This window comes from Pseudonaja textilis, chromosome 2 (genome assembly GCF_049901715.1).
Source record: "Pseudonaja textilis isolate UNSWEBS1 chromosome 2, rPseTex1.2, whole genome shotgun sequence".
NCBI classification, from domain to species: Eukaryota; Metazoa; Chordata; class Lepidosauria; order Squamata; family Elapidae; genus Pseudonaja; species Pseudonaja textilis.
Window position 1 is genome coordinate 49,225,347 of NC_141991.1, and position 24,754 is coordinate 49,250,100.

General features: G+C 40.1%; 1 protein-coding gene across 5 annotated transcripts in view; it reads right to left on the reverse strand.

The window, feature by feature from the left end:
* Nucleotides 1-24,476, reverse strand: part of FLNB (filamin B) — an 82,435-nt gene extending 57,959 nt beyond the window's left edge. For all 5 annotated transcript variants that reach the window (XM_087923806.1, XM_026723531.2, XM_087923804.1 and 2 more), the window contains exon 1: nt 24,008-24,476. In XM_087923806.1, coding sequence (XP_087779932.1) covers nt 24,008-24,461 — 454 coding nt within the window. In that variant the 5' untranslated portion in view covers nt 24,462-24,476. The remainder of the gene's footprint in view (nt 1-24,007) is intronic.
* Between the last annotated feature and the right edge of the window lie 278 nt (nt 24,477-24,754).

Genomic DNA, 24,754 nt, shown 5'->3' on the forward strand with positions numbered 1-24,754 from the left:
TGCAATGAACAAGCGCTGTGCAGAAATTACAGGAAAAATGTCCACAGATATTAGGTTATGCAAACAAGTTCTTTTCCTGGATTCATGCAACATCATACAACAAGTTACTTTGCCTTAATTTGAGGCGCAAGATATGTTTGGTTTAAAAAGCTGCCACCAGGTGTGTGTCCATGCACAGATTAAAGCCATTTTTTCATTTCAAATCAAATACACTGCATAATGTTAGTAAACCTGACCTAATAAGCCTTCACTTGTCCAGGTGAAGTGATCGAGAGATGCTGCCACCTATAGGTTTTATTTTCCAGGTAAGGTTAAGAGCGAAACTTTACAAAGCAGGCAAACTGCAGCTAAGTGTTCAATAATATAACTCCTTCCATTGCAGGCAATAATTTTAATGTTAATGGCTTTGATCTTTTGCCTAGTCAATTAAGAGTATAATTTGCACCCAGACACTGTCATTGTTGATTGCAATCTTAAATCACTTAGGCAGCTGAACTACCAGTCTCAAGTTATTAAGACCTAAGGCTTGAGGAACAATGTTTAATTATATTGTAATATTTAATAGTGGATGGAAAAGTATGCTTACAGGGCAGACATTTATCTCTAGGAGATGAAATTCCCTTTGTGGCTGCATCTTGGACTCTGATACAATATTGTAAAGCCTTAAAGATGCCTGATTACAACAGAAATTGCTCAACAGCCAAAAGGTACTTTTTAAGTTTAAGGACTGTGACAATTTCCACCCACAAACTTGCACAATGCTATGACTCTGCTAGAACACTATAATTTATTGAGCTGTTGCAAAGCATAAGAATTTATATCACATTATGAAAAATAGCCAAGAAGAAGAAATGCTTTGACAAACTATTTATGGACGCTTCAATTTGTGAGAAGCCCAGTGTATGATTTATTTAGACCTCCCGAAGATTCTCTTAAACAATGGAAGTATTATTATTTTTTACAGAAACCAATAAAATACTAGGCAGTAAGTGATCTATTTTCACCTCCTTACGTATTTTTAAATTACAGAGTATCATAGCAGATGGATGAAATTTTACAGGAAAAATTATAGTCTTACAGTTATGCAAGAATTGTAAAAATTACATTCAAATATTCATAAACCTTATAATATTCTTTGGTCAAAGCAGAGGCAGGAAAACTGTCCGGGATCAAGAGACACATTTTCCCCTTCATAACCCCAAGTGTTACAACAAAGGTTATAGGATGCACCCTTTCATACTGATGGGATTGGACCCATTCATCACCACCCTATTCATGGGGTTGGGCTAGTTTTAATCCATTCGTTCTGGGGTTTTTATTTTTAAGTGAATACTTTAGTTATGAAAAATCAACAGTAGGGTGGGGAATAGGGGAAGGGAGGTCTTGGTGCTACAAATATGTACTAATTGTTACCCATGTCCTGTTTAGAGGCATGATCTATGGACGGTGATCTAACTTGATAAGCAAAATAAGCTAAAATGAGTGGGCTTGCACAGGCCTCCACACCATATCACCTGTTAGCTCCATGCAACCCACCAAGCAGCCTTGTGTAACCTGCTACTTTTCAAAAACAAATTCACCACCCTCAGGAAGGAACAGCCACTGCCCCACAAAATATATGCTGTTGTGTGCCTTCAATACTGCTGCTTCGCTAGCCATCAAATACCTGATGGTGCACCTCCCTGCAATGGTTTTGAATTTATCACTGTGTCCCTTTCTCCATACATGTGCAGATCTGATCTACTGGTTGAAGTGCTGGATTAGAATCTGAGAGACCACGAATTGTAGTCTGCTTTAGGCACAAAAGCCAGCTGGCTGGCTTGGGACTCTTAGCCCAAGAAGACTAGCAAACTACTTCCGAAAAGTTTGCCAAGAAAACTGTACAAACTTCTCTCAGCAGTCATCAGGAGTCAGCAATGCTGTGTAAGAGAAGAGGCTGAGGTAGAATGATTTAATTTCAGGATTCTAAACACAGCACTCATGTGCCCACTGAACTTCAACCCCACCCACTTCTCTGCCCTTCTGTTTACTTTTTAAACATAAATTGTACATACTGCAAAGCACCAGCCTAAAACTTACATTTTATTTCCAAGCTTTCTTACAAAACAGAAAATGATGGGGGGAGGGGAGTTGTAGCCCAATGTTTGTTTACCAATAGGCACATTACAGGAGGAGGCCAAAGATAATAAGAATGGATAGCAGGGAATATTGTGCAGAAACAGACTAGAGGGAGTAGCAAACACTATACCAGGCAGTTAAAAAGCAGCAATTTACCAAGGTAAGCTTTAAATGGCAGCAAGTCTGTAAATAGCCCAGCCTCTCCCCAGCAGCATTTTTTGAAAGGCTATTCATAACATAGTTTGCAATATTTTTAAAGTGCCAATCAGCTCCGAAAGGTTGGGAATTACTAATTTATTTGGACCATCTGCAGATACCCCTCAACTTACCACCATTCATTGAGTAACTGAAGTTACAACGGGACTGAAAAAAAGTGACCTATGACCGTTTCTAACACTTATGACCACTGCAGTACCCCCATGGTCACGTGATCAAAATTCAGACACTTGGCAACGGACATATATTCAGTGGCGGGCTGCTGGGGATTCTCAGGGGTCTGGGAGAGCCCCTAGCTAAGATTTGTGCAGTTCGGAGAACCTCCAAATTCCACTCCTGGCTGGCCCCACTCACCCCTCCCCTGCCCTGAGTCCCCACGCAGCCTGTTTTGGATGTAGATACGTGCAGGGCATGCATGGAGGCTCGGGGAGGGCAAAAAATGGGCCTTCCAGAAGTTCAGGAAGGTTTGAAACAGGCCTGTTTTCAGATTCTAGAGAGCCTCGGAGCCCAGGGAGGCTGTTTGGCCCTCGTGGTGGCTCGAGGAAAGCTTCCAGAGCCCAGGGAGGGCAAAAACCCTCCCGCCATGATGCAGGAGGCTGACTAGGCCATGCCCGCCATGGCCAAGCCCACCCAGCAACCGGGCAGAGAAGCTGCATGTATTTATGACAATTGTGCTGTCCCAGGGTCATGCAGTCACATTTGTAACCTTCCCAGCCAGCTTCTGACATGCAAAATCAATGGGGGAAGCCAGATTCACTTAACAACCACATGCTTCACTTAAAAACTGCAGTGATTTGCTTGACAAGAAAGGCCATAAAAAGGGGCAAATCTCACTTAACAACTGCCATGCTTAGCAACAGAAACTTTGGGCTCAGTTGTGGTCACAAGTCAAGGCTACCTTTATAAGATATTTGTTTCCACTCGTTAAGCAATTGAGAATAACATTTAAATAAAACAGCAATTATAAAAAAATTAAATTCAGAACTATTAGATAAATCTGAAGCTGAAACATCAGGAATCACTGATGACAAGGATCTTCATTTTAGCATAAAATGCAATAAATGACAAATCCAATGTGGGACTCAATATTATGAGGGTGCTATAGGAGTAGAAATGTGGGTGGGTTAGCTAGGAGACTGTTCTGTCTGGTGCACTATTGTTCCTTGTTACTACAGTTAGTGAATTACTTCAAATACAATAAACTCTTTGCTTCCTTCAAATTCCAGTTCTAAAAAAAAGTGTGGAATTAGGGCGTACAGATATTTGCTCCAAGATAACTTTGTATATTATCCAAGCTTTGGAAAACTTGACACTTTTGATGGTAACAATATGTTGTCCAACTCCTAACCTTGAGTTGTTATCTGAGTTGTACTCTCAACTATGATACAACCATGAGTTGTGTAGTCTTTACAACCATGAATTGCAGAGCATTATGAGCTCCAATTGATGAATTGAAACTTAGCAAATGTATAGTAGATATTTATGCCCAGGGGTAGGATTCAAATTTTTTTAACAACCGGTTCTGTGGGCATGGCTAAGTTGGTGGGTGTGGCTTGGTGGTCATGTGACTGGGTGGGTGTGGTTTGGTGGTCATATTATTGGCTGGGGGTGGCCAACTCAATATCACTCACATCAAGGCACATATCTCCTCACTTGGTCTCTCATGACTGTGGGGATGCTGCAACAGTCGTAAGTGTGAAAAATGGTCATAAGTCACTTTTTTCACTGCCATTGTAACTTTGAATGGTCACTCCACACAAGCAAAGTACCAGCAAAGGAGAGAAAAAAAACTCCAGAGAAGTTCCTGAGACAGGAAGTCTAGTCCTGCTAAGAATGTAATAAGGGTTAACGGAAAGGCAGTTTCTGTAAGCAACACCAAAATATTTTCTTCCTGTCTTCCTTACAGGATTAGGCCAGTAATTTCTTCTAAAAACCAGTTCTCCAAACTGCTTAGAATGTTAACATCTGGTTCTAGTGAATAGGGGCAAACTGGTAGAATCCCACCCCTGCTTATGCCTTTGAACATTAGTTGCATCCTAAAAACCAATGTTAAATATTTACTAAGGGAAAAGTCCCTTGCAGAAAGATTATTCAGGCTGCAATTCAAATAATTCTTTTAAAGATGGTGTGGGTGGGTGTGAGAGAGAGGAAGAGGAAGAGAAAGGGAGGAAAGGAGGGAGGGAGGGAGGAAAAAGAGGGGGAGGGAAGAGAGAGAGAGAGAGAGATCTTTATTGTACCAGAATGCAATCTGCTTTCAAAATTCCCTCAAATGTATAAGCTCACATTCTAATTGTTACACCACTGGAGATAAAACTCATGTCCCTGCTTAGTCACAGTACTGTGAATTGAGACCAATTGACTCTTAACAATGAACAAATATTCTTGATGCTTTTTAAAAACTTTGTTCTGCTACAATACAAGGAATTTGCAGACAATCAGCGGAAATATGATAAACTGCCATAGTCAGTTCCCTTAGCAACTACAACACAGAAAGGGGCTGCGTTTTTTACTGACATGAGCAAGCAAGGGCTAGAGCATCACCAAGGGAAGGCCAAAGTAAGCAGACCTGCCAGTCCTAAAAAAAACAGGTTAAGTGTCATTATTAGTTTGTTTTTCTGCCTTTGACTCAGTCTTGATTCTTGGTAATTGTCTGGAAAAGTTCATAAAGCTAATGGACGTTGTAGGTCAGCAGCACCTGGGAATGCATAGACTCTTCTACCCTACCACACAGCTTTCAAACTTTTAATCATTTGCCAATGTTGCAACATGTGCTGGATTTGCTCAGGGATTAAACAGGCTTCCTTTCTGAATAATCTCTTCTGAGATATTTCAAGGGTTCAGGAAACAGAGTGCCCCTCCCAACTTGTTACCTTCTTCAAGCTAAATTAGCACACTATTTTCCTGTAACCACAAGGGAATCCTATATAAGACGTGGGGCTGTGTGTATTATCTAGTATTTTTTAGTTTGTGGGACAGAAAGAGGAGACTGGGGTGCTATAAACTGTATATTACTACAGTACTTCATTCAAAAGTACTTGTAAAATCCTCAATGAAGGATGCTGCTGGTTTTGCCAAGAAGCAAATGCAAGAGAGCTAGACAAAACCAAACCCGGGAGTACAACCCTCTTGTCCTTCATCACTGACATTCTTCAGGTTTGAAGTGTTGCCTTCTCCCATTACAGCTGCTAATTATGGTATCTGTGGTTGTGGATCACATGCTTCATCCTTGAAATTATCAACGTAAGGGAATGCTTTTCCCTGTTGCTTTTTCAAGGTTAGCAATCATTTCAGAAACTGAGTAGAAATTACTGTATGTTTCAAGGGACAGAGAAGGTTTTGTTACTAAGCACAGTGTATATTCACTTCCACAAAAAAAAAATACTCTGTTAAAACCATTATCTTCCATAGGGGAAAATAAATCATGAAATCGATGTGAAGCTGGAGTGCTGTGTTTTTTATGAAAAAAGTTGAAGAATGGAATTGAAGAAAACATCAATCAAGACCATTCATAAACATCAAGTAAAAACTCTTCATATTCCAAAAATAGGTACAGTAGTCACAACTCGTAGTTTAGCATCTATTCAAAGTTATGCGGCACCTTCCCAGAGGTACTTACCACCAGAGATCCTGAGTTCTAATGGCCATGTCATCCCCGGTCATATGATCATATTTGGGGAGCTTATCAGATGCTTGCATTTATGGTCATTTGTAATGTTTAAGTCATACAACCACAATTATCAGCATTTTTCCCTGATTTCTGGCAAAAAAATGCCCATTGAGTAAAATGGGATTGCTTAACAACTGTATGATTCACATAACTGTGGCAAAAAAAGACCTAGAGCAGGTCTGACCAAAAAGCCAAACAGCTGTTCTGGGTGCCAGGTATTCCTTTGTCACCTATGATTTTTAATTTATCAATGCGGCCCTTTCTCCTCTAAAAGCTGTGCAGGCCTGGTCTAGACTCTCCTGCTAATTTCCATTCTCATGTCTAACAAGCAATAAGCTATCTGTTTTGTTGCTGCCTATAAGTCACCTTACAACAGGGAGGACCAAAGGATAACCTTGCAATCAGAAGTATTCTGTAAAATAAAAGGAGTACTTCCAGTGACAATGATCTATTCTATTATCTACAAAGATGAATGACTTTGGAACCACCTTATGTGATGTCATTTCAAGCCACGGTATAACATTATAAAAATGAACCATTATGCATATATTTAGCTTGTACAAGATGGAATAAAAAGGAAGCATCTGTTTTTGTTTTTCAATCACTTTGACTAACCCTGACAAACACTAATTCAGCTTCATCAGTTATGCTTGAAATGGACTCAATTCAAACGAACCATTAATTAATGCAATTAATTAAGAACAAAATGGAAGCATCCAAACCCCTCATGGCTATGACATAACAACAGAAGAGGAATGAGCACCATAACTCAAAACTTTACTATGACATTCCAGGACTCATAAGTGTTTAAAAATAGCAACCCTTGTGTCCATGTGTAACAATTGGAGGGAACTCTCCAAATTATTCTATACAGGTACTCCTTGATTTACAACTATTAGTTTAGTGACTGTTTGAAATTACAACAGCACTGAAAAAAGTGATTTATGCCCATTTTTTACGCTAACAACCATTGTAGCATTTTCTCATGGTCATATGACCAAAATTCAGATGCTTGGCAATTGGCATGTATTTATGATGGTTGTAGTGTCATGGAGTCATGTGATCATCTTTTGTGACCTTCTGACAAGCAAAGTCAATGGGGAAGCCAGATTCACTTAACGGTGTTATTAACTTAACAACTGCAATGGTTCAGTTAACAACAGCAAGAAAGGTCATAAAATGAGGCAAAGCTCACTTAACTGTCTTGCTTAGCAACAGAAAAATTTGGCTCAATTGTGATTATTTGAGGACTACATGTATACCTTAACTAAAACCAGAATAAACAAAATTCTACAGCCAAGAAAAACTACCAATGTGCTGAACCTGCTGGAAAAAACCTGCAGTTAATCTTTCAGCCAGAAATCTAAAGGTACCTTATAATAGTCCATCTGCACTTAAAAACTGAAATCATAAACTAATTCTGAACATAGGAAAAGGTGCAGAAATCTGGCCCAAAGTCAGCTTTATAAAATCTAAGGTTGTAATAAATTAGACTTTCAAGTTATCAAGCCAGCAGATGCATGGCTCTGCATGTTGAAATTTATCTTTTAAGAAGCAGGTGGCGATAGATATTGTGGTCAAGTAATGCAAGGAGACATGTCAGTTGCCTCATCATGGCTGCAGTATATTTACAGCTATTTCTAGAATAAACAGAAATCAGCTGTTTATATTCTGATAATTCTTATAACTTATTTTAAGATGTATTAACCATGGAAGCACTTTGTCTTTGATGTGAAAACATGCTGGAGCCTTAATGATAAAGAGTTTGTTTATATAAAGCATTGGATGACAAATTCTAGTATTTGAGAATTTTACCCAAAACCAGCCTATCTGCTGACTCAGAATAATAACTTAGTAACTGAACAATCAAAACAAATAGTAACAGAAAATCCTGAATTTAACGAAGTGTTTGGAAAGAAGTGGTGTTTGTTAAAGTCAAATGTCTGTTAAATTCAAGCTTACACAAGTGAAGTGAAATATGTCATTTGTGTCAATCCATGTCATTTGTTTAACTATATTTGTTCAAACTCTTTCAGAAACAATGGACTTTGTCCAGTACTTGGGAAAGAAAACTGAATCTGTTGTATCCTCCAGAGGTCCACTAAATTGAAGTTTTACTATACTGGGAGCTTTTAATTTCCAGAACTTGATCTGAAACATAACTGGGAATCTACATTTGGCACAGAGTCTTAATTGATCAGCATAAAAATAGGCTGGGGCCATAAATTATTTTGCCCAAACTCACCTTTCTGTTAGAGAGGCTGCCAACTTGTGCTACAAGATCCATAAAGATAGACCTCAGGAGGATAGACCTCAGCAGAAGCAATAGAACTGATGCCATCACTGGCAAAGACAGGGCTGCATAGTTGCACCAACTGACTTAGGCAGATTACTTAGCAAGGTTATTTAGATCTGGGAGTTGTCATCTAACAAAAGTCAGCAGCTAAAAATGTTTTTTTTTTCTAATAAAATTTTGCTATAGTCATCCTACAGAATTTTTGCTTTAATGCATTACTAATACACAAATATTAGCTTTCCAAGCCCTTTCTGCATCTTTAAAGTTTGCTTCAACACGTTTTTAGATAAATGACATAACTGACAAAATTGTTATACTGACAATTAAGTCCCAGGAGTGGAGGCCCTCTCTTATACTTCACAAAGTACATTGCTTATAAGTGAGGTCATCTCTTCTTCCTCATGTATTTGGGGAGAGAGAAAAAAACTCAGAAGCTGGAGATGAGATCAGTTTGCTTTATTTCAGCCTTGACTGAAATGATGTCTTCAGAAGCATCTGAAAATTGATGCAAGTGTTCCAGATTTTCTTGGCAACTATTCTTGCCTATACATGCAAATGTTCAAAATTGCTATTCATTTCAAATCAGGCCATCTTAAGTGCTTAGGGATCTTTAATTCTCACCAGATTTGAGGAGACTTTGGACAAGATGCCACAGGCATTCAGTACCCAAGCCACCACCTTTTAAAAAGATTTCTGCATCCATCTGTTCACTCAAAATGTTTAATTCAGGGAACTGGGAAAACAAAGATGAGTGACTATAAAAATTAAAAAGGTGCTTTAGGATTCTGAACTTGTATTCAACCAAGTCCAACCCCCAAAACTTCACTGATTCTCGTGATTTGTGCAATTAACTCCAAATTTAAAACCAAGATTTTGAAGCACACCAAGATGCCTTCTCCTCCATGTCATGGCACCCACCCACCCTCTGGAACACCATCCCACCGGAGATCCAGAAAGCTCCCACCCTGATGACATTCCAAAAGTTCCTCAGGACCTGGCTGTTTGACCAGGCCTGTGGCTACCATGGCTGTCAATCTCTGTTCTTGCACTCGTACAGGGGTCTTTTCTTTTTTTTAATTGCAAGTTAGGGTCATTTTGAGTCAGGCAGCCTCTAAATTTAAATAAATTATTTTTAAAAAATGAAGCACATCATCAGCCTGCCCTAGGCTTCAACTGGAAACCATTTATTAATTCAAGAAAGAGAATCCAGGATATCATGAAACTACTTTTTAGTGTTCCGTAAGTAGAATGTAATTAAGTACTGTATATAGACTGTAGAATAGTTTTCCCCCTCCTGATTTTATTGCCCATAGGTAAAACCTCTTTGGGGGGCTTCCTAATTGTCCCGCTGTTCATATTCAATTGTCCCTCTGAAGGTCTATCCAATCTAAGCTTGCCATAGGAAAATGACAGAAAAAAATAAAACCCTTCCTTAAGTTTAAGCTTTTGTTTGTTTCCACTAAACTGTTCTTACTAGCCATATACTGTCTTCTAAAGAAAGCAGACAGTCTTTCAGTCTGATATTTCAGAAGATATAGCAGAACAAGGCAAGCTAAGCAGAGAATGCTGGATCTGTGTTTTGCAGCCTACATTCATTGCAATGACATCAACTATAATTCTATGCCTATCCATCTATTGCAAGTAAATGTTTTAGTATGAGTATAGACTTTCCAACAGGACAAGAACAATGCTGCTTCAAAGCAAAACTGGAAGGAGCACCTCCGGTATCATATGCTCAATTTCATCCATTTGCAACAACGGACCTTGACTGCAGCCCAGAGTTATCTTTAAAAGATGTTTGGCTCAGAATCAATGGACAATGCTAAAGCACCAAAATCGGCTTAAAACCAGCTGCTGCCTTCTCATTTCCTCCCAAAAAAATGCTTTCTCATTCTTCTTATGTCAAAATATATGGTTTGGACAGATACCTATTGCTATGTGTAGTTTATATGCAGAAATCATAACTCTATGCCAGAAAATGAAGACCCAGCAAAAACGTTTTTCTAGTTAAACTGGTTGGGTGCATTATCTTTTGTGTCTGTGTAGCGAATGTTCAACTGATATTTCTCCCAGCCCTTATTCAAAGAGGAAAAATAGGAAATGCCTATTTGGCATTTCCTGAACTGGAACTCATTACAACTTGCTTGATTCAGGCACAATGTAATGTTTAAATTCCATCCCCTTTCTTCAATGGCTATTTAAGTGAATTTTTTAGAGTTCAGTGCAAGACCACATTAGTCCCTGTTATTTTTATTAAAATGTAGGAAGGTCACTTTTAAGCCCTTGCCAGAACATGATGATTCAAATTTCAAGTGACAGTCTGATATTATACAAAGAGGCAGTTGAATAATGCTCATAAAGAATCTTCAGAGACCAGCCCCTTCTATGCTAGATTTAATTCCAGTCCCACCGCTGTAGCACAGCAGATTATCACTTAACATCAGAACAACTGATCCCAAGGGAAAAGGAAGAGTCTATGCAGCAGCCACTGCAAGACAAAACATTGTTTAAAACACTGTTGCCAGAAATGGAAAGAAACACTGTACAGAAATTCAGAAGAGGGTTCGGTTTGGAAACCAAGCCCAAAGAAGAATACTTTGAGGATGTAGGCATATTTTTAAAAAAGACAATTAATGTGATAGCGATAGGGTGATGTGATAACAGACCTCAAATTCCTGAAGAGCTTTTGCTATAGAACAGGGAATATATTCCCTAATGACCCACAGGGCAAGATCAGAACCAACAGGCTAAAAAAAGGAGGAACAGATTTCTAATCTCACAAGCTCTTAGCCAATTGTACAGACTACCTACCACATGACCTGTGAATTCTCCTTCACTACACTTCTTTAAGCAAGGGTGGATAAGCAACTGTCAGAAATGATTCAGTGAATTCGGCTATTGAGCAGAAGATTGGAGTAAATGACTTCTAAGATCTCTTCCAACCTTATTATCTGAAGATTGTATGATTAAGAGGAGCACCAGTAGCTGAGGAAGTAAAATGCCTTAAGCTATTCCAGGATGTTTCCAAAGAAACTTATCCTGACTATGTTGAAATGGATATAAAAATGGTTGTTCTTCCTAGACTCCACTTTCCTTAGTGGCTTTATGCTATACATCCTCCCTCTGATTCAAAAATACAGTGTTTTTTATTTTAATTAGCCCCCATTAAGATATTCTGCCTGCTGCTAGTTCAAAACTCTACAGATACTCATTTACAATAACCGATCTTGGTTTGCCCAGACCTAGGAATCATATGTTAATAAACAGTTCTAAGAAGATCAAAATTCATCTAGGCAGTTGCCACCAACAGAAGCCTGTTACAGATAAGTAAAGCTATTCAGATATAGTTTAGTCAAGTATCTTCTCTGCAGCACACGCCAAGCATTGAAGTAGAGTGGATAGGTTTCAAAGCCAAAACCAACACTTTGGAAGTAATCAAAACTGATTACTGTTTGGGGAAATCCTTGACTGCAATGTATACTTTTGATTCACTTTTTCCATCTGAAACCATCTACAGTCACAACATGAACAAAACTGGCAAAAGGAAATCCCATTCATGTAAGAATGAACAGTTCAGCCAGATTTTATCACAGCCAAAGAAAAACATTTTGAAAAAATAACCCTGAATGTCCTAAATTCATGGAAAACATTTTACAATTTATATAGTCTGTTACACCTTTTAAAATTGGTGCCATGAGATACTTCAAGTTATTTTAAACCACCTTATTCATGGTTATGCTACAAACCTGGAACATGTCAACTCCCCAAAATAATTTTAAATATTACTCATATTTTACCACACATAAGTCATGGAGTAAAGAAAAAATGAATCTTGATGCCTCATTCAAAAAAAGGTTAGATTACCAAAAATACTAAGGCAAAAGCAACAGCAGATTTAATTATAGTATTTCTCCAACCTCATCACCAATACAACGATACAGGCCCTGATATTTTGCATGTAATAACATATGCAACCATCCTGTTTTTCAGCTGCCTTATCACCTAAGTACTAGAGGAAATCCAGATGTTTCCCTTAACAGCTGGTAGCCTTGACACATAACTGAAGCACAAGGGTTATTTGTCTACTTTTTATATTTAGTAGTATAAAAATGAATTTCTAAAGCATAATTCACATAAGCCAATATTCTGCCAAGTAAATTTTGTTTGTGGTAATTAAACTATTTCTTAGCAGTCACTGGCTGCCTTTGAAGGATAGTGTAACCATCTAAAACCTGAAGAATTAAATGGATTCAGATGGACATCTCTTTAGATTTAAAATAACAGTGAATTCTGAATCCCTCCTTCCCATATATGTCATACCACTTCATCTGACTAATAAGCTACAGGAGGATTCCAAGTCTTGGATCTACATTAACACTCCAAGAGTATTTTGAATTATGTCAAAATAGTCTCTTCAGAAGCAATGAAGAAGCAATAAAGGGAGCGACAGTACAGAAGATGGCAATCTATTTCTTAGATATAAATCCTGCTTTTCCTTCAGGAGCTCAAAGCAATATGTCTAGCCTTTTTGGATGGAACTCTAACAGTCTTAAAAACAAGAAAAACAGTTTTTAAGTTTTCTCACACTGATATATATGAGATTATTCAGTAGAATACCTGGGATGGCCAGGCTTATACCGCTAGTTTCGAGCAGATAAGAATGTTGGCATGAGGCCCAGTTAACTTGCTTGATCACGGAGGTTACTGTTTGCTCATTCCTTTGAAGTATTCCCAAAGCTCAGTATAAAGTGAGCCTGAAACATACATGGACATATTCTCTTTCTTTCTGGGTGGTCTCTATCTTTGCAGAAGTCCATGTTTTTTTTTGAAAGAAATTCTCCTTATAAACCAATCAATCAAATTTTGTCTATATTAAACCTCAACACAGTTGTCAACAACAAAAAAACAAGACATGGGCCCACCTCTTCTCTTTAAGCAGTTTTACAGAGTCAGCACATTGCCCCCAATCATCTGGGTCCTCATTTTACTGACCTCGGAAGGATAGAAGGCTGAGTCAGCCTTGAGCCGGTGAGGATCAAACTCCTGGCAGTCAGCAGAATTAGCCTGCAATACTGCATTCTAACCACTATGCCACCATGGCATTCAGGTACTTTGTATAACTCAACATGCAAAGTGTAGTAAGCAAGTTACATGGAAACCAGCCCGTGTACATAGTCATTCCCTACAGCAGTCCAAACAAATACTGTGTAGCCCAATTTTACAGTGATTGATGCAATACGAATTGTACATGAAATGTTTTATATTTGAACACAGTTCATTTATACATTTAGACTTTTTCAGTCTTAAATAAGAGGACAGCGGATAGCTATTACTAAATTTAGCATCAGTCTTTATGAAAATTGAGCATGTCATTAGAATCCTATTTTAATTTATTATGAAAGAATCTATAAATTTAAGCAACATAAAAGCCCCAATAAATAAATAAAAAGGAATGCCATTAAGAAATTATATAAGGTCAAATCTGATGGGGAAATATTTTCTGAGAGGCATAAGTCTGAGCTTTAACTCAGCATGATTAAGGGTTTAGTCACTGAGCTGATATCAATCACGGAACCTTGTCCCTTCCACAGGAAGTTTACTGTATTTTAAATCTTTGTTTTAGTATCAAAAGTGTTGAGTTGTCCTTTATAGTGATAATCCCTATGCAAAAGTTCTCCTCGTAAAAAAGCCTTTACAGGAAACAGACAGGAGACAAATCTGCTAACATTCCTTTCAACACAGAATCTTAAGATGTAGCATATGTTTTGGTCAAACAGGCCAAAGGAAAACAGAACTTACTCTATGTAATTTGCTTTCTGAAGTAGAATCAGCAAAGCCATTTTCATGCTAAATTCTGAGCTATTACAGCTATAATATTCTGGCTTGTTTATGTAGTGTTTCTATTTTTAGCTTCATCAACATCATCATTTTAGCCACTGTCTATCCATTGTAGGATGAAGGCTTCTTCTGCATGTTTCCAATCAATACAGTCCTGAGCATTCTGTTGCCAGTAGGGCCCGCCATACTTGCTGATGTCATCAATCCATCTTTTCCTAGGTTTCTTTCTTGGACACTTTTTATCAAGTGGGATCCATTCTATGACTGCCTTGGCCCATTTGCCATCACTTCTTGCTATGCGAACAGTCCATTTCCATTTCAATTCTTTTACTCTCTTGATGATTTCATATACCAGGGATGTCAAGCTCAAGGCCCATGCGTTGAATCCAGTCTGCAGGGTGCTTGAATATGGCCCATGGAAATAGCAAAATACTGGCCCACGGTGCCTCCGGCAGCCAAAATGGGGCACGGAGGGGCCACGTGAGCACCCCTCGTGCCCCATTTTAGCCAGCAGGATGCTGCAGGAGGCCGTTCAGACTGAAAATGGGGCATGAAGCCCCTCATGCGGGCCCCCTGCACCCCATTTTAGCCAGCAGGGTGCTACAGGAGTTGCCCACCCCATCTCACCCTCCCCCTGGCTGGCTCGCAGAGAACTACAATGCTGATCTGGCCCTCAAAGAAATCCCATTTGACACCCCTGCTATATACTTTTGTTTGTTCTCTAATCCAAACAAATTATTAGTAATAACTTTTTAGTTTATTGATTGCAATTTAAACAGTGCTTCCTATGCTATCAAACAAATTCAATTTATTAACAAGTTTTAAAATCTTATGAAATTTATTTTCCCTACTAGCTATACACCAACATTATTTTCACAGCATTCCTTTATACCCCTACACACTGGAGCCTGAATAAGTCTGATATAAAGTAAAAAAAATCTATGTTCTATGAACAGAAAAGGTCCTTTTTTCTTTGAGCCAAGAGCTTTTACACCAATCAAAGAATTTCCACTAAACATTGACTTCATTATCAATATTTCTTTGCCCAGAGCAGAGCTTCCTCCATTGGGATCAATGGCCTAAATTGTCTCTTTCAACTCTATGATCCTATGATTAAGAGTTTTCTACCACTTTTCATGTGTTGACATAAAGAGACTATGCATTTCTTTCTTAACATCTTCTCCTGACTTTCTTAGCAGTTACTTAGAGACTGTCCCAGATGGGTGATAAATAGGCCTATGACATAATAGGTGAATCACCTTTAACCTAATGAGTCTGGGGGACTGATAGCTGTAGTGAGTGAGACGCAAAAGCAAGTAAAATCAAGATTTCCCAGGTGTTAAGCCTCAATTCTTAACATTCCAGTTTTCATGAATGTCCCCCCCCCCCACTCAAGTTGGGAAATGCTACCAATTTTGAAAATTCACACAATCAAAATTCAGCACTGGGATGAGACAGCACTCATGATCTCTCACACACATATATACACACCTACACACACTGTGGGGATTCATTCTCCTCCCTTCCATATAAATTGACTCAAAACACACATATCAAATTCCAAACATGGCAATTTCTATCCTTCCTCCCTTCCCTAAACTGTATATCTGATATCATTGTACACTGTAATAACTAACTCAACAGTTACCTAGGTATTTCAGAATGTATAAATAAATATAGGGTGTGAACACTAGCTGCCAGTAATAAAACTACCTTCTTGATTTAATCTATACCAGTTTTACTTACTAAGGAAACCGCATATAAAGAAACCCATAAATCAAATATTTCAATTAAACAACTCCACCCAACTCCAACTCCAGTTAAAATACAGGTTGATTCTTCAAACCAAAACGAAGACTGGAAATTGCTTGAATAATAAATTGCAAGGTAATTAACACACCTTAGCACACACCCTGCTGAGCCACTGATAAAAGTACAAGTGCTGCATGAATGGACTACTAAAGTACTACCATGGAGTGAATTTAACACATCTCCCTGTAACAAAATCATATCAACAATGCTTATCAATAATCCTGGTAGAGTGACTAGCCTGTATGTTGCATGATATAATAATGCATTTCTCTTTTGTGAAAAGTTATAGTACTCTTTGACAAAGAATTTCTTCTTTTGCCACACATGACAGCATAGGGAAAGACTGCTCACCAAGACAGTAGCTAAACATATGTCACTCTCAGGAATACGTACAGGTAGTCCTTGACTTATGACCATAATTGGGATCAGCATTTCTGTTGTGAAACAGTGCAGCCATTAAATGAGTTGTGTCCAATTTTATGACCTTTTCTGTCATGATTGTTAAACTAATCCAGCTGTGTTGGAAGCCCCCTGGGGAGCTTGCACATGGCAATCTCATGCTCTCAGGATGCTGCAATGATTGTAAATACATGCTGGTTGCCAAGCACCCAAATTATGATCACATGACTGCGGGGATAGTGCAATGGTCATAAATCACTTTTTTCCACACCTTTAAACTTCAAATAGTCATTAAATTAATATAAGTTGGGGACTACTTGTAACTTCTACAATTAGCACCTCATATACAGTGTTACAGGCCACTTTAAGATTATACATTAAGAAAGGAATAACAGAAGGATGCTTTATTCCATTTTACTGGAACTTGTTCACTCATTGGAGACATGCATCTTTCTTGTATGAGTGATACTTCAAAATTTTAGTCCATCACTGATCTAACAGCTATCATTTTACTGGTCACAAAAAAAGCCGTGCCATGTTCACAGCAGGAAACGTTTCAATATATAAATTTGGCAATGTACAGTTAATAAGACATATCACAACCTGAACATTAAAAGTGGGACTCCCAATTGTGCTTCATTCTGTGTTACATTTAGAGGCATTACCATTTTCTATAACATCCATCCATTAAGCTTATATTTCTGATCCAGTTGTGAGCATGAGGAAAAAGATATGTCAAAAAATTGTTTGCTTCATGCAAGTGAATAAAAATAGTTCAGTGTAATATCAGTTATTAAATTTGATAGCTAGTCATTAACTATATTTCCAGTGCCAAAACACACAGGTGCTTAATTATTACTTTATTTACTTTTCAACAAAAAAAAAACCAATTTAATAGCCTCTTATGTTGTGTGATGCAACTTTCAATTTGAAGGCAGCTATTGCATTTTAGATGATTAGTCTTACACAAGGGCAATACTAATATAATTTATTGCCTAAAATGTACTTCAACATAAGTGAGCAATCAATGTAATCTGTGTGTGTGTGAGGGGGGGGGAATGCCAAATTCTAGACAAATATCTCACCTGACAACACATAAGGCATTTAATTTTTTGCATACACTTCAGGAATTCTGGTAACACTAGGGCCAAAACATGGCTTTGAACATGGTCCAATGGCAAACTAGTAAAATAGTCTAATGGAGGTAAAGCTGCATACTTATTACAGCACTTATAGTTTTAAGTTTTTCTCTTTGGCCTAGGCTTTAAATCTACATACACTTATCAGCTTCATTGAATTTAGTGTGCTTTAACTCTATATAGACATGATTGCTCAAGCTATATCATGTTCTCAAGATCATACCTTACTTTTGTCCCAGGAAAAAAGGAACTAAAACTTGAGAAAGAAGAGATAGTCATGAAGGAAAGTTCCATGGGAAGCATTTGTGTGACTTCTGTACCCACTTTTTACTTTGCACATATGAAAGGAAGCTAATAAAACAGTTATTTTAAATTTAAGTACAAACTAAAGCTAGTAATTGACATTAAAAGCTAATGGAAGTGATGCAACTGAAATAGCCAAGATCCAAGCCACTTTAGGGCTTTGAAGAATAACATTAACATCTTATATTGTACCAAGAAGGATCAGGCACCTCAGAGATATGAGCATCTGCAGGGAGAAAATTATGAGACTCGTGTGGCATCATCACATAGTCTCCACATCCTACACATTTGAGTCAAACATTGTGACATAAGCATGTAATTGTAGCATTTGTATGATGACCTCACTGTACAAACATCATTTTGATGACACTGTAACTTGTCATGAATCCCATCGCATATGTTCCTTATACTTTGCATCAGTTATATTATGCATTTCATACTGATTGCAACTTAAGGACTTTTCCTAAATGTGGCAAGTTGCAACAGTCAACAGGATATAACCAAGGCATGGACAAGTTCCCAAGTCTGATCAGTTTGGAAATGGCTACAATTGACTCACTAGATGTTAACTGTGCAAATGCACTCCTAGCCACAGCGGCTTAGTGTGAACCTACTGACAGTTGAGAATTCAGGAACTTGCTTTTTCAAGGTTAGTATACTTCCATCCAGTCCCCTAATTTGGTTCCTTATTGATCAACAGGCTCTCTCTCTCTCTCTCTTGTCTGGATCTAATTTCTCCTTGTTCTCCCACACAGAGTCAATTATTGAACAGAGAAAACATTCAAGGCTACCTCCCAAGAGACAAACTATAAGGACCGTACAACTAGTGCCATCAGATTTTTTTAAAAGAAATCTTCAAATGATCATTTCCCCACCTGAGACCTGAGACTGTAATAAAGTGAATAAGGAACTACCCTGATATCATTTCCTAACCTTTAACCTCATGTTACAAGTCACCAGTAAATGGCAATGAAAGATTTTTTATTTTATTTTACAGCCTAGGAAAAGTTGCTTTAAAATTTCACAATACAGGTAACTCCTCAAATTACAATAGTTCATTTAGTGACTGAAGTTACACCGGCACTGAAATAAGTGATTCATGGCCATTTTTCACACTTACGATCAATGTAGCATCCTCATGGTCATGTGAACAAAATTCAGATGCTTGACAATTGGTTCATATTTATGACAGCTGCAGTATCTTTGGGCTATGTGATCACCTTTTGCAACCTTCTGACAAGCAAAGTCAATGGGGAAGCCAGATTCACTTAAGAACCATGTTACTAACTTAACAATTGCAGTGATTCACTTAACCATGGCAAAATAAAGGCTGTAAAATGGAACAAAATTCACTTAACAGAAACTTTGGGCTCAATTGTGGTCATAAGTCGAGGATCACCTAATAATAGTTTTACAGGTTTTAAAATCCAATACATTGGTAATCTATAGTTTCAGTTCTAATTATCCAAGATATGATGTATATATGCACATATACTGAGTTTTACAGTAATCATAATCCCAATTTTAATGAGGGCTTAAGCAGCCACTCCCAGTATAACGTAGATGCTGAATACTTAGTGAAAGACACTCCTCTGCCTTAATAGTTGTGTCAAGTTTCTGCTAGTTGTAGCAGCATAAATAGCGCAAGAGTACACATGACTCCTATTGTGCAAAGTGCCAACTGAGGTAACAAGTTATTCTACTGTTAATATTTAAACTGAAAAAGGAGAGTGAAGTAATTTCTGGAAAAGCAAGTTTATAGCAGCTGTCAGAGATATGTTTCTATGAGGAGACTCCATCTGAGCTCAGCACAGTTCCCCTGCTTCAAAACATATGGGTTACATATAGAGAGCCAGCATTCCTTCTTCTATACTTCTCCTTGAAGCCTCGAGTCTATTTATATAGACACAACGTCTCTAAAGTTCTGCTTCAGGTCTCTAATTCAAGGTCACGTTTTGCTCAAAACAACATAGTTTTATACCCTGGAGACACAACTGAAAAGAGAACCAACTAACATCCTTAGCTGGAATTCAGACAGAACTTCAATTCATCAAACAGGGTAACAATTGTTAAAGAGGTATGTCTGAGCTCGCCACAGACAAGTCCCATTTTCCTTGTAAACTCATTTCTTCTATGCTACTACTCAGCTTTTTGATAGCAGCAGCAGAGTTAGGTCTCTGCCACTTTGTCAAAAAGCCACTCTTCTATCCAACATGTGGGGGGCCAAAAACAGGGAGAGAAGAGGAGATGGGTTTTTTGGATATCAGTCAGCATGTACCCACACAGTAACCCCCATGGTAGCTTTACCACAGGTATACCAGCAGCAGACTCATACAATTCAGGCACCCACACCCGCACACCTTAAGCACTGCAATTGCAGGAAGAATGTCCAAAAGTTGTCTGGCAGCCTTCCAGAAGATCACTGCACGTATATCAAGGATGCCTCCCAACTGCTGCAGCTGTGCAGCACCTAAGCTGCAAGTAAGTGGACGGCTATACCTCAGGTGTGCCTTCTTGGTATAGCTGCCAGGGTTCCTTTGGGTGCAGTGGTGTCAAAGCTTCAGGGGGCATTCATGACATGTGTCTGATGTAGCACACCTAGGCTTAGATATAAAATATCCCCTAAAGACTAAAAAAAAAAACCTGTTCCCCTTTTACTCTCCCTCTGGTTTGTCAAGAACCCATGAATAGCAGGGAAAGGAGACAGAAGTAGGAAAGAACGGCTCTTTGCTATTATTTTTCTTTTTAAAAGCATGAGCTGTCCCTGGAATCAGAACAGAGAACAGAATATTTAGATGTTCTGCTACCAGCTACTGGCACCAAAGGAGACATTCCTCCTGCCCTGTCTTGCTCCTCCCTCTGCTTCTGGCGCTGGCAGAAACCCTACTCAGCTTCATTGTCAAGGCAGAGCAGAGGTTGCCAGGGCTCTTAGGTTTTTTTTGTTTTTTTTATAAACCTACAAGAGTTTTCTGCCAATTCCTGCATAGGATAACAGCACTTTAGCGTTGCCGTGTGGAAAAGATACCAGGCTATAGATTGGTTGGGTCTGGAATTATTTTACTTTTGCTTTAGGCCAAGCCCAGATCATTAAAGACATAGCTATGATGAACAGGAAATCCAAATACATGTCTTCATTTATGTCGTACGAATTATTAGCCTGCAGTCTAATTCTTCTAACCTTGAAATTCAGGGTTACTGTAGGGCTAGTAATTCCTTACATAGAACTAGGAGTCACATGCTTATACGAAGCTATTCCTCATAGTGCCAGGGGAGAACAAAAATGACAATCATGAACTGGTAGTACATTTTAAAGCAAGGAATGGAGTACTTATATTCTCCAAACATTGCTTGATTACAACACAGCCTTTGCTACCATGGTCAATATCCTCAGTGGGACTCCAGGATCTGTAGGCTCACAGATTTCCTACTCGTTCTCAGTGAACTGGAACAGACCAGTTTCCAGTTTTCAGTTGTCCAACAGAAATGGTTAAAGACTTCATATTCCCCATACTCATCATAAATTCCTGAGATAAACATCTGCTCAGAGGCACCTTGTTTCTTAATTCTTTACATGTGTCTCCCTGCACCTTTATTTTCCACTTGGCTCCAATTGGAGGAGTTTAGAGATTTAGAAAAGAAACTAAATCAGTCCCATAAGCTTGAAGTCTGTTCACCTTTGGCCTAATATCTGAAGTTTCATATTGAATTAACTGCCGAGCTCTCTGATATAATGGGACAAAGTTAAATAGATACCTAAATAGATAATAGCATATTTTGAAATTGAAAATCAAAAAACAGATCTTATTCTAAACTACCAGAAGATCTTGGTAACCCACAGGATAATTTTAATTAATGTTAAAGAGCATCAATTGGTGTAGTGTTTAAAGGTTTGAAGCTAAACACCTGGAGACCATGAATTCCACCTTAGGCACAAAGCACGTTGAGTAATTTTGGGCCAGCCATTTTATCTTAACCCCAGGAAGGCAACAATGGCAAACCACTTCCAAAACTCTTGCCAAGAAATCTGCCTGCACTTGTTCAGATAGTTGCCAAGAACTCAAAACTGACTCAAAAATACCAAAATAAATGGTATTTATTTAAGAAGTTAACATTAAAACTGGAGTCACATACACAGTCTTGATTTAACCACTCTTTCTTAAACAAGACATGTCTTGTTATCCAAACACTAAGCCCTTATTCTTAGTTTATCAATCCCAATGGCTAACTCTTCACATCACACACAACCAAAACCAATCAAGCCACTTTTGGGTTGGGCATAACGCAGGATCTATTTCAGGGGTGGGATGCAAATATTTTTTTTACTACCGGCTCTGTGGGCGTGGCTAGGTGGGCATGGACATGTGACTGGGTGGGCATGGCTTTTTTGCAGCACACCCCTCCCCCCACGCTCTCTTTTTTTTTTTGCCTCCTGGGCCTCAGGGGAGGCTGTTTTTGCTCCCAGGTTTCCCTGAGGCCCAGGAGGCAAAAAAATGGGAGTGAGGGGAGGGGCACGCAGCACCACCACCCCACATGCCCCTTTTTGCCTCCTGGGCCCCAGAGAAGCCTCCTGCTTTTGTCAAGCAGTAAGACAGCAAGGGGGATCCCAGCACATCGTCAGAACAACTGGTTGCCAGGAGGAAAAAAAAAATACTGTAAGGAGTGACTGGGCGGGGGCAAGAATGCAGTCAGCGATGTTGCACATGCACATGATGTCACACATGCGTAATAAGGACTGACTGGGCAGGGAGGGGAGGACAAAGGGTGGGGCCAGCCAGGGGCATGATTTGCCAGTTCTGCGAACTGTGCAAAATCGTAACAACAGGTTCTACCGAACTGGTCCAAATAGGTAGAATACCACCCCTGATCTATTTGCTTTCAGTTAAAAGAATTAGTCACTTTAGAACCCTTGATAAAAATAACATTGCACCATATTGCAAATAGAAAATGTAGTACAGTATGATTTTAAAGTATATTTTTCAGGATAAAAATATAAGCATTTGGGGGTGTTTTGACCCATTACATCCATATACATCCCTGTCCAATTGTAGAATCTACTTGTGATTTTGGACAACTCCCTCTTCTTAACCAAGCTATCTCACAGGGTGCTGTTGATAGGAAAAACCATGTGTGTTCATCTAACATGTTTCAGAGAAATGCAAACATCATCAATAGATTGCCATTACAACACTTTTTTGCTTTGTTTTTGAACTGATTCAAAGAGGATTTGATGCATGCTTCTTTCTCCCTGAAGTTTTGAGAGGCTGGACTTTTCAGTGTAAAAACTTCCTCACATTTTCAACGCAGAAGCCCCAAATCCTGCAGGCCAAAGGAAAGGGCTCTACCTGCTGGGAGGGAGGCACCTCAGGAAATCCTGTCTGCCAAACTACAGCCAAGTCTGCCCTTCCTCAGGATTTGCTCTGACCCCTCTTAGAGCTAGCCAGAAATAGTCTGTGCAATGAAAAAAGCCGGATTTGGGAAAGGTGGGGAGGGAGACGGGAGAGAGAAAGAAGTTGATATCTATCCCAAACTTTAAGCGTCTTTCCTTCTCGACTAGAAACTCCTTGTATACTTTACTCGAGCGTGTTTGTTACTGTTTAAAAAGAAACCGGTATCCTGGATATTTTATTGCCCACAGCGGCGCCTTACTGGGCTGCTTCAAAGCCAGGCTGGCGGGTAGAACAAGCACCCGGCAGGTATATCCTCCCGCGAGCGGCGGGTTTGGTTTCCCAAACCTACAGCCCCACCCAGTTCCTCCTAGGTCCCCGCAGGCGCTCCGACACCTCCAGGAAGAGGCTTGGCGGCCAGCGGGACAAAAGTCAACCCGCACCGCCTCGTCCCCCCCCACCAACCCTTCAAGCTTTGAAAGGGTCCCAGAGGGTCTTCCCGGCTTTCATGCGAATCCGACCCAGCCGCCTCTCTTAGCGCGGCTGCAAGTATTAGGACCGGGGGCGGGGCGGGGGGCGAGAGGCATCTCGGGCGGGCAATGTCAAGCTAGTCAGCGGGAAATTAGGGTTTCTGGCAGGTTTGCTGGGACGCTCGGGATGTAAAACACCTTAAAGCAGGGAAGGAAGCCGCTTGCCTTCCTCGGGCCAAGTGCCACACACGCCTGGGAGGCAAGGCTTCACACACACACACACACACACACACACACACACACACGTCCCGTCCCGAGCTCTCTTTGCCCAGCCCTGAAGAGCGCGGCGAGCGCGCCGAGCTCACCGATGGAGACGAGCTTGATATTCTCCTTCTCCAGGAACTCGAGGGCCACCGAGACGTTTTCCAGCTGCATCTGTCGGAAAGTGGGTCTCTGGTGGTACTTGCGGTACATGCGCTTCTGGCTCAGCACCTCCAGCAGGGCGATGAGGCGCAGCCCATCACTCAGGTCGAACTGCAGGTTGCCGATGCGCTTGTTCACGCAGCGGAGGTGCTCGTTGCACCAACGGGTGAAGGTGTTTTGCTGAATCCGCTTCCAGGGCGCGTCGTCCGCCAAGTCCTTCTCCGTCACGGGCATGGCCGCGGAGTCCGCCTCGAGGTCGCTACGGCCCTTAGGATACGGGTGCTCCTGCCACCGGGGGTGAGAGCCCTGACTGTGCTCGCCGCTACCGCTCCCACCTCCGCCGCCGCTGCTGCTGCAGTCACTGCGAGCCGCCTGGCCCCGCGCCTGCGTGCTCATGCCGCGGCCGCCCCGCCTTCTCTTGTCTGGGCTGTAACGAGCGGGCAGACCGACCAACCAACCAAGCAACCAACTAACCCCGCCAGTCCAGGCCGGCGTCTCTGGCTCGCTCGCTCCCTCCTTCCCTCCCTTCCCTTTGCCAAGCGCAGGCGGTGAAGCTGCAGGGCGAGAGGACCCCGCCGTCACCTTAGCAAAGCCAGCCGAAGCTCGAGAAGCCGCTCGCGAGCGCGCACCAAACCCACGTGCCGACCTTACGAAAAGGAGTAGCGAGGGCGTCTTTTTTGGCGAGACCT